At 45.8% G+C, this 10000-nt stretch overlaps 2 protein-coding genes across 8 annotated transcripts in view; both read left to right on the plus strand.

The window, feature by feature from the left end:
• The window catches only part of LOC143032304 (uncharacterized), a 751965-nt gene that overhangs the window by 424392 nt on the left and 317573 nt on the right, over positions 1-10000 (plus strand). The window lies entirely within an intron of this gene.
• Positions 5604-10000, plus strand: part of LOC143032287 (uncharacterized) — a 12705-nt gene continuing 8308 nt past the window's right edge. Inside the window, exons 1-2 of the mRNA XM_076196761.1 lie at positions 5604-5742; positions 9831-9935. Coding sequence (XP_076052876.1) covers positions 5604-5742; positions 9831-9935 — 244 coding nt within the window. The remainder of the gene's footprint in view (positions 5743-9830; positions 9936-10000) is intronic.

Genomic DNA, 10000 nt, shown 5'->3' on the forward strand with positions numbered 1-10000 from the left:
TTCTCTTCTTCTTTTATCTTTTCGTCGTTCTTCTCTTCCCTCCTATCCTCGTCCTCCTTTCTTCTTCCTCCTCCTGTTCTTCTTTTTCTCCTCCTCGTCATCTAATTCTCTTTTTGTTCTTCCTTCAGCTCTTATTCCTTCTATCTTTTTTTATTTCTCTTCGTTTCCTTTTCTCCCCCATTCATTTTCCTCTAGTTCTTCATTCCTTTTTTCTTCTTCTTCTTTCCTTATTTATTCTTTTTCACCCCGTCCCCAAGGTGTTCCTCGTTTAGTCTTTATTTCTGTCTTTCTCCCTCCTCCATCGTTAACAAGTGCGACATATTAATCACCATGACGAAGCGACCAACCCGAATCTGAGAGAGAAAGAGAGAGAGAGAGAGAGAGAGAGAGAGAGAGAGAGAGAGAGAGAGAGAGAGAGAGAGAGAGAGAGAGAGAGAGAGAGAGAGAGATATTAAGGATGACCACAACTATCTCCTTCGTCCCGACATCCATTTTCCAAACTTTATTCTGTCTAACATCAGACTTCGGCTTTGAGGGAAGATCCTGGCGGCAAAGGGAGCGATGACGAATCACTAGATAATGACAAGTCAAGGGTCTGTTTGTTCCAGCGCTTCGGGAGTACGACGACACTATTTCCAGCGTCATTTTCCTTCATATCGGGTGTCTTGCGTTTACGTCGAAAACCGAAGTCACACGAAGACACTTCGGCAGGAGGGACCTGCCACGGGTCTTCTTCTTCTTCTTCCTCTTCTCCTTCTTCTTCTTCTTCGTGTTCGTCTTGTCTGTCTTCTTCATCATCTATGTTTTCTTCGTCGTCGTGTTTCTCTGTTTCTTCTTCTTTTTTCTTCTTCATTTTCTTCTTCACTTATATTTTCTTCTACTTTTTTGTTTCTTTCTCATCATCATCATCATCATCTTCTTCTTCCTCTTCTTCTTCTTCTTCTTCTTCTTCTTCTTCTTCTTTGTTTTTTCTTATCATCTTCCTCCTCTTCTTCTTCATTTTCTTCTTCCTTTCCATTGCCTTCTTCTTCTTTTTCTTCGACGGTTTCCTTCTCTTCTTTTTTTTCTTCTTTTTAATTTTCTTCCTATTTTCCATTTTCTTCTTTTTCTTCATCTGTTTCTTGTTGCTCTTCTTCTTCATCATCGGAAGAAGAAGAAGATGAAAAAGAAGACGGATATGAAGAAGAAGAAGAAGAAGAAGAAGAAGAAGACGGAGGCGAAGAATGAAATGAGGGTATGATCGATGAATTTCCAACATAGCGTAAATGATCCATCTTTATTTGGCCCAAAACTCTATTAGTCTCAGCTGACTGAATTCAGTTGCTTCACGTCCATTTTGGCCACAGAAGGTCCTTACCCACCTCTTCCTCCACCTTTTCTGTTCCTGATCCTAACTCTATACTTAACCCCAATCTTAACCCTAACACTAATCCTAGTCTTAATCCTAATCTTAATCCTAAAATAGATTCTCATCACCATTCTCAACTCTATTTTCACCCTCTTTGTCCTTCTTCGACACCTTCTTCTTTTTTCTTCAGCTCCTTCTAATATACGAATGCCTTCCTCATTTGTTTTATGGAGAAAAAATTCGTCTCCCTCTTCCCAATTCTCCCTCTCTTCCTCTCGTTCCCCTCCTTTTACTATTTCTCCTCTTTCTCTTCCTCTTATATCTTCCCTTACACCCCAACCACCTATTTCATCTCGAACCTCCTCCTCCTCCTGCTGTTCCTTCTTCTACTCCTCCTTATCTTTCTGCTCCTAGAGTACTACTCCTCCTCTTCCTCCCCGCCCACCACCTATTTCCTCCCCCCTCCTCCTTCACCGCCTCCTGTTCCTCCTCCCCTTTCAAAGATGATAAACGGGCAGGACCTGTATTAATGGAGATGTATTGACCTAATGGCTGAGTATCCGCCACCGCAGTGTGTAATCCCGAGGAGAAGGCTCCTCCTAATTACCTCTCATCGTGATCCGGCGTCAACCGGGCTAATAGACTCGTTAAACTCCTGACGGAGGCTGGTCGGCCTTCTCGACAGGTGGCGTGACCCCTGGGCTCCCTCCTGCAATCATAGGGAGCAGTAACGTTCCTCCGCTTCCTTCTCCTCCTCCTTCTTTCCCGCCTCCTCAAAGATCTTCTTTCTTCTTCTTTTTCTTTCTTTCTCTTATCCTTCTCCTCTTCCTCCTCTTCCTCCACCTGCAGCTCCTCCTCCTCCTTCTTCTTCTCCTCTACCTCCTCAAAGGCCTTCTTTCTCCTCTTTTTCTTTCTCACTCTTTTCAGAGTATTTGGGACCCAATGGAGATCCATATGAAGCATAAGTTACAAGTCTTCATCTTCTTTTATCTCCCTTTCTCCTTTCACTTCTCCTTCTTTCTCATCATTTTCTTCTTCACATTCACTTTCACCTATTTTCTCTTTCTTCTCCTCGTTCTTATTTTCTTTTGCTCGATACTGATAGAAGCGTTGGTGAACTGGAGGTGATAATCTCCTCCTCTTCCCCATCCTCCTCCTCCTCCGTTTCTTCCTCTTCCTTCTTGTTCATATCGGGCTGAAAACGCCCATCAGTGATGAAAGAACGATGTTACAAAGCTGTCGCTGGTGTTGAAGGCGACAGGTAAAGTCATGCATATGAATGGAGATGGCGTCTTGAGTGTGGTTGCTGCAGTAGAAGTGAGCGAGATGGTGACGGTGACGTTAGTGATGGTGCTCTTGGTCGTGGTGATGCTTTTGGTGTGGCGATGGTATTGGTGTCTGGGGAGATGAAGATTATGATTGTATTTTTGGTGACAGTGGTGGTGTTGTTGTTAGTCGTGGTGGCAGCGACGATGAAGTTGATATTGATGATGGCAGTGTTAACAGTATTGTTAATAAACTTAAGGCTCTAGGGATGATAGTGGTGATAACGACAGAGACGGAAGGTTATGTTGGTGATAGTGGTGGTAGCGACGGGTATTAATGGCCACAGGATGGTGATAGCGGTGATGGAGGTTAGGGTGGAGGCAGTAGTGACGGCAGAGGAAAGACCTAAGGGCGTGTGAGCTGTCATCTTCAATGATATCTTGATGAGGGACAAACCACCTCCATTACGTTTCCCCTAAACGGCGACAGGCGTGGTCGGGAGCTCACGCGGGCCAATTTCTCTCTCAACGAGGTCTCGTTCAGACGTATGATTTGCATCAGCCTCGAGCTGAATACATACAACCGTCTAATATATATACATCCGCTCACATCGACAATTCCCGCCGGTAAAACACCATTTTTCTAGTTATAATTTTTACTTCTTTTTTTCTTTCAAGTTCCGGCCAAGGTTGACGAGCGAGGCAGGGAGAGAGAGAGAATTAGTTTTTTGTTGGAAATTACCCAGCGCTTCTATCCTTGGGGACAATATCACACAGTCGTAGAGGTAGTAGACCAGAGGAAAGTTTTAAGGAGGGCAGGGGAACGGAGGCAAAGTATGAATTAACATTGATAACCTTTTTTTTTTTTTTTTTTTTTTTGAGTGGAGAGCAGTCTCTTATCGCAGAGGAATGCTGAGTGACTTGGTCCTCAGGGTTGTTAGTAAAGTCCCTATAGAACTGACTGCATGAAACACACAGTTATTCATCCCATACGGGGAATGAGAGAGAGAGAGAGAGAGAGAGAGAGAGAGAGAGAGAGAGAGAGAGAGAGAGAGAGAGATAAGGGAGAAGAGGAATGACTCGATCTTGTCCGCTACTTCGTCTTGCGCCTTGCGTCCGCTCAGGCCAAATACGATCTCCACCACGAAGCCGCCAGCTGGCCAACCAGCCAGCCAGCCAGAGCGAAAAGCTAATTTCAAATTATGCGAGATTAGAAGGACGGCCGGGAGATAATGTCCGTCTCATTGATTACAGTTTACTATCTTTCTTCCCGATCGGTGACTCCTGTCCCGCGAAGTGCGATCATAACCCACTTCCTTGAACGGTCTATTGTTCCTAAAGAGAGGATGAGGAGGAAGAGGAGGGAGAGGTCAGGATCGTTGGTAAAGATAATACAACGAATTTGAGAAACTGTCGCTCGTTCTTAGTGTCCAATGGTCCGATAAAAACCTGAGGTTACCAGAGACTCCTCCATCTCGGTGTTCAGACTTCGGCGACCTCGACAAAGGTCGATAGCGTTCTTGGTGACCATGAGAAAGCTCAGGGAAATCTGGTAACTGTGTAGAGAGCCCCTGATGGTGGTGCTTTTCATATAAGAGAAAAACTGTCCGAGTGTAGTAGTTTCTGTATCATCTATAAGAAGAATAATGTAGATGGCATGGATCTCTCTCTCTCTCTCTCTCTCTCTCTCTCTATCATTCTCTCTTTCTCTCTCCATACTAATATTATTCGACTTGTTTCATGCTCAATCACTCATATGTCTGGAAGCAGCAACATCAGTTGCTAATGGTGTCTGTTACATTGAGGCCATAAACGCTTGGATCCGGCAATTCCGATATCGTTTATATCAGGAGTAATGTCCACGTCTTCTTTTTTTTCTTTTTCTTTTTTTTTCCAAACTTGTTTCTTACTGAGCTCTTCCGCGCGTCAAAGGATGCGCCATCCATCAGTAATCGCCCGCATCACCGTCCTTAAACGGAAAACCGGCGAGAAAAGTTCTCCACCCGCAACACTTTAGCCAATCAGGTACTGACCCCCGCCGCCGGCCTGCCGCCCGCAAGCTGCCGCGCATACGGCCGGCGCCGCTGGGCACTCACCGCCGCCGGTTGGCGTTGCCGGCTTTGTGAGTTAATAGAGAGAAAGGACCGGACATGGGACACCAGCCTCAGTTCCACGGTTTCGGATGCTTAAACACGGGCGTTAAGTGTTCGGACGCTTCCGATTGATAGGTATCCTTCGGTTGAACGAAACGGGGATGAAGAGCAGGCTACCCACAAATGGTCACCTGGTCTTCGAATGACAGGGTTCGAGCGTCGAAGAATCGCACGTGGTCGAGTGATAGAGTACGGTCAGGTACTGGATTCGTTCGAGTGATGAAGGGGTGTGTATAGATAACAGGGCGAGTTCGGGTAATAGGATTTCATTCATTACTGTAATGCGCTTTTCGGTCTTCCTGATGGAGCTTACGGGTTCGAATGCTTTGTTCTGGTTCCGCCACTGAATTTGTTTCAATTGAGGATGACCGTAAAAGTAAGAGAGCATCAGGAGCATAACTCCAAAGAGCATCTCCCGCTGAACAACGCCCAGATGAATAAATTCGCCTGGCGACAAACAGAATGAACATAAAAGACCTGGCAACAGAATAAACACACCAACGAGAAAGAAACTAACCCTCAACTGAACAGAATCTTCTGGTGTCAATCACAAGGGAATTTAGTTCTTATGCCAATATGACATACGGGTTGAGGTAAATGGTCTTCCCTTCATCGTCTGACGGGCATTCCTGTGAATAAAATCCCATAATGCTAACCTGAGGAAAATGAGTCAATCAAGCCTTATAAGGCCACTAGAGTACATAATTCATATCACTCTTATGTTCTTAACTATGGAAACCTATGGCAAAATCGTCCTCTGAATAAGACCTGATGAAACACAATACATATCTCTCATTCACTATTGGGGTCGGGTGGGGAAGGAACAGGCTGAAATTTATGGTTCATTCTCTCTCTCTCTCTCTCTCTCTCTCTCTCTCTCTCTCTCTCTCTCCACATACACACACACACACACACACACACACACACACACACACACACACACACACACACACACACACACACACACACACACACATATATATATATTTATATATATATATATATATATATATATATATATATATATATATATAAAACTGTGTATTTACATATGTTATAAACATGCTTCTACAAACACCACAGCTCTAATGCTGGGGCATTCCTCTCCCACTCGATAGCCCCACCCAAGACTCGAGGTCAATTCTCGTGTGATCCTCACGCGGGTGCCATTGAGCGCCTGGGCGCTGCTCCGCTGGCGGCAGCGGCGGCGGTAGCAGAAGAGCCCGAGGGTCGCCGCTCAAGCACAACCTTGGGAGGCACAGAAAACAAAGGATTAATTAAAATCTCTGTTCCCGGAAAGCTTGGCCGCCATGGTGGGGGGTGGGGGGGAGGTGAAGGGGAGGGGTAAATGGTGGGAGGGGGGGAGAGGGAGGGAAAGGAAGGAGGAAGGAAGGGGACTGGAAAGTTCGTATGGGGGAAAACAATATGATTACTTCGGGTTCAGTTCGGTCGCTCGCGGAAGACGACTGAGGTCTTCCCTAGACGACTCCTTGTGCGGTGGAGGAAGAGGAAGAGGAAAGGAAGAAGGAGGAAGAAGAGGAGAAGGAGGAGGCAGAAATAAGTGGAATCCTCAGCAGGAGAGAGATATAAACGTCAGAGAAGAATGGTGAGTGTGGCTTGACCGACGGAGGAAGGACATGAAGAAGTTCTTGATAAAGTATGGAACGTTTGTGTTGACAATGATCCTTCTGTTGGAGCTCTTCATCAAGGATCAGTGTATGTTGGCGGCCGAAAAGCTTCTAACAGTGCTGACATGTTAGTAGTAGTGTTAGAAGCTTCAAACGGTGCTGATGAAGACATGTTAGTAGTAGTGTTAGAAGCTTCAAACAGTGCTGATGAAGACATGTTAGTAGTAGTGTTAGAAGCTTCTAACGGTGCTGATGAAGACGTGTTAGTAGTAATGTTAGGTGGAGGAAAGTATTTGTTAGACTCCCAGCTAGAATATGTTAGTAGCACAACTAGACGGGGTAGTTAATATTTTTACTAGAATAGTAGTAGTACAGAAAATGTTGGTGGGAGTACTATATATGATGGGATGGGCTCCTGACGTAAACAAAATGGTGTAATTGATAGAAGATATTTACAAAAGGTAATGGTGATATAATGGTGATATCGTCAGCAGTGGTGATTAGGTTGGTAAATGTGGTGATAGGAGTGATAGCTTTAATAATGGTGATGGTGGTGGTAATGAACAGAAAGTTAAGGAAACCATTGTCAATAATGGAAAAGATTTAAGAAATAAGAACTGATGACAAAGACAGGAAGAGAGAAAGTGAGAAGTAGATAAAGAGAGAGAAAGAAACAAAGAGGATAAGAGGGAGAAAAGGGAAGAGATAAAGAGAGAGAGAAAAAAAGAAAGATAAAAGAGAGAAAGAGAGCCGAGCTCTTTGAGAGGACTTTATGTATTAGACAGCGAACGCGACAAGGAGTGTCGCTTGCCTTAATGCGAGAATACGTTAGGACTGACCCCTTTCAAACATCGCCATTGTTAATGAACGAAGAAAAAAAAAATTATAAAAAAAAAAAAAATCAAGAAAGAAACGATGTGGGAGGGAGTGGTTGTGGAGGTGGGTTGGATAAGGAGTGTAGGGAAGTGACAGAGATTAAAAAAAAAAAAAAAAAAAAATAGGTGAAGGGGGCCGTGGAGGAGATGCAGGGGAGGTGGGGAGGGCTTGTAAAGCAAACTAGGAACCTGGAGGGGATGATGGGAGGAGGGTTGGGGAAGAGTGTGTGTGGGGGGACGGGGGGAGTCTCTGCATGTCTACCGTAACAGGAGTCTCTCCTGCTTCAAAGCCTTGCCTCTGCATCTTGCGCGGACGGTTTAATCAACTGTGATTGGTTGGGAACCTCCCCCTCCCCCTCCACCCCACTCCACCTCCTGCCGAAGACCTCGGCATCCCTCTGTGGCGTCCTGGAATATTTACTGGTCAAGTTGTCCCAGGGCAAACACGGCACCGTCATTAAACAGATGACCCTGCTTCGAGTGGCTCTTGCCCAAATGAAACTAGCCTCTTAGTCCTGTGACGCGCCGGGGAAGGTACACACTGGAGGGCCCCGACCGTCAGCACGACCCCAATCAGCTCCTGAAGCTTCTGCAGAAGAAGGACGCCCTCTGCGTTTATGCCTTCGTTAGGCAGTTGGCGTGGTCTGGGAGTAGCCCTTGGGGTGTGTGTCGACAAGTACGGACGTAATGTCCACTGAAGGAGGCGACTTCGTCGGGTCGGGTCGATCTCCAGTTCGGGCGTGTTGTCGAAGAAATCCCCGTTGTCGTTTACTGGTTACTTATAAATTCCTACTTAAGTGCGGTTGCAGCACCCGTAAGCGTAAAAAAATATTTATTTTTATCTTTCTTTTTTTTTGTCTCCATTTTCTTTAAGCTAAGGTTAATTAATGGTTAGAAAACGTTGCATTCAATCTTTTGCCTTCTCCTCCTCCTCCTCTTCCTCCTCCTCCTCCTTCTTAGGATTACTCATTCCATGTGACTTTTCAACTTCCATTGAGCTCTGCCTCCCCCAACTCCTCCTCCTTCTCCCTCCCCTCCCTCCTCCCCAACCAGCTTCCTTTACCCTTTCATCCTGATCCCTTCCCTTCCTCCCTCCCTCCCTCCCTCCCTCCCTCCACCAACATTACTGTATTATCTCCACCAAGAACCTCCTTCTCCAACACCTTCTCCCTCACCCTCATCAACTTCTTCTTCACCATCTCCACTTTTTTTTTCTTCCTCTGCCCTCCTCCTCCCTGATACCTCCTTGGCTTTTACAATGTTTGGACACACCGCCCTAAGTACATTGCGCCGTTTGCGAGCGCTCTTGCAAACGCGTGCGTACACACACACACGTCTGCTTCCGAATGGACTGATCGGTTTTACACACACACGCACACACACACACACACACACACACACACACACACACACACACACACACACACACACACACACACACACACACACACACACACACACATACATACATACACATACACACACACACACACACACACACACACACACACACACACACACACACACACACACACACACATTTCTGGTCGTAAATTAACTAATGTGAATATTAGTTTACTTCTCTTCTTTTTAACTTTCTTTTCTTCCACAGTCTCCTTTTCACCCTTTTCTTCATTCCCCGTCTCCTCCTCCCCTTCTCCTCAGTTTCTTCTGCGTCCTCATTCTCATCGTTTTATCATTCTCTACCTCCTTTTCCTTCTCCACCTCATCCTTGTGATGGTTACCACTACAGGTCAAATGTCTCCGACACTGCCCCTTCTCATCCCACGTGTCTCTCTCTCTCTGTCTCTCTCTCTCTCTTTCTTTCTATTTCCTATATTGGCTTAACTTGTGACCACTAACTAGTCCTCAAACCCCTTTTAGATACTTCTTAATCCCCTCCCCCGCCCCCTTACTTAATCTCCTCACTGGATTAACAAATGTAACGAGGGTTGGGGGGGGGGGAGTAGAGGGGAGGAGAGTCACGTGGGGAGAGGAGGGGAGTAGAGGGAGAGTGGGAGGGAGGGGCTGGTACCTCCTCAAACAGAAGGACACACACTTTGGATACACAGTACACAACACTGGAAGGAGTTCAGTACGAACAAGCTTCCTTTACCACACAAAGGACCTCTCCGCTTGCCCTTTGTAAGGTCTTGAGACACGTTGGGTGGGCGGGGGGTGGGGGAGAAGGGGAGGAGGAGGGGGGAGAAGGATCTGTGTACGTCATTTCGTCTCTTGAATTCACTTGTGAGTACTACATTGACTCATGTGGGAGATGTACTTGAAGAAATATTTGCAGTTCTGGTAAACCTTGGGTCAGTTTTGAGTGTCCGGGTATTGTACTTCGGACTGGACACCGGGATTAATCAGCAGGTATCCAGGGTGTCTTCCAGACACATAGATGCAATATTGTGGACAAACATACAAGACCCATGTTGCCTAAGAACGGTACAAATATATGCCCCCGTTGTTTTGTATTCGTACCAGAAAAAAATAACTTAGGAGGGAATGATTGAATACAGAAATATGATAAATTTTGTATAGTAGTAATACAATGCGCGGGTTAAGTCTCTCTCTCTCTCTCTCTCTCTCTCTCTCTCTCTCTCTCTCTCTCTCTCTCTCTCTCTCTCTCTCTCTCTCTCTCTCTCTCTCTCTCTCTCTCTCTCCTTCTTCCACCCGGACCCGATTTGGATGGTCCGGCGGAGGGACTCACGTCGCCATCCCCAGACAT

The sequence above is a fragment of the Oratosquilla oratoria genome, chromosome 13, assembly GCF_046742065.1.
Source record: "Oratosquilla oratoria isolate Oo_2021 chromosome 13, ASM4674206v1, whole genome shotgun sequence".
Lineage (NCBI taxonomy): Eukaryota > Metazoa > Arthropoda > Malacostraca > Stomatopoda > Squillidae > Oratosquilla > Oratosquilla oratoria.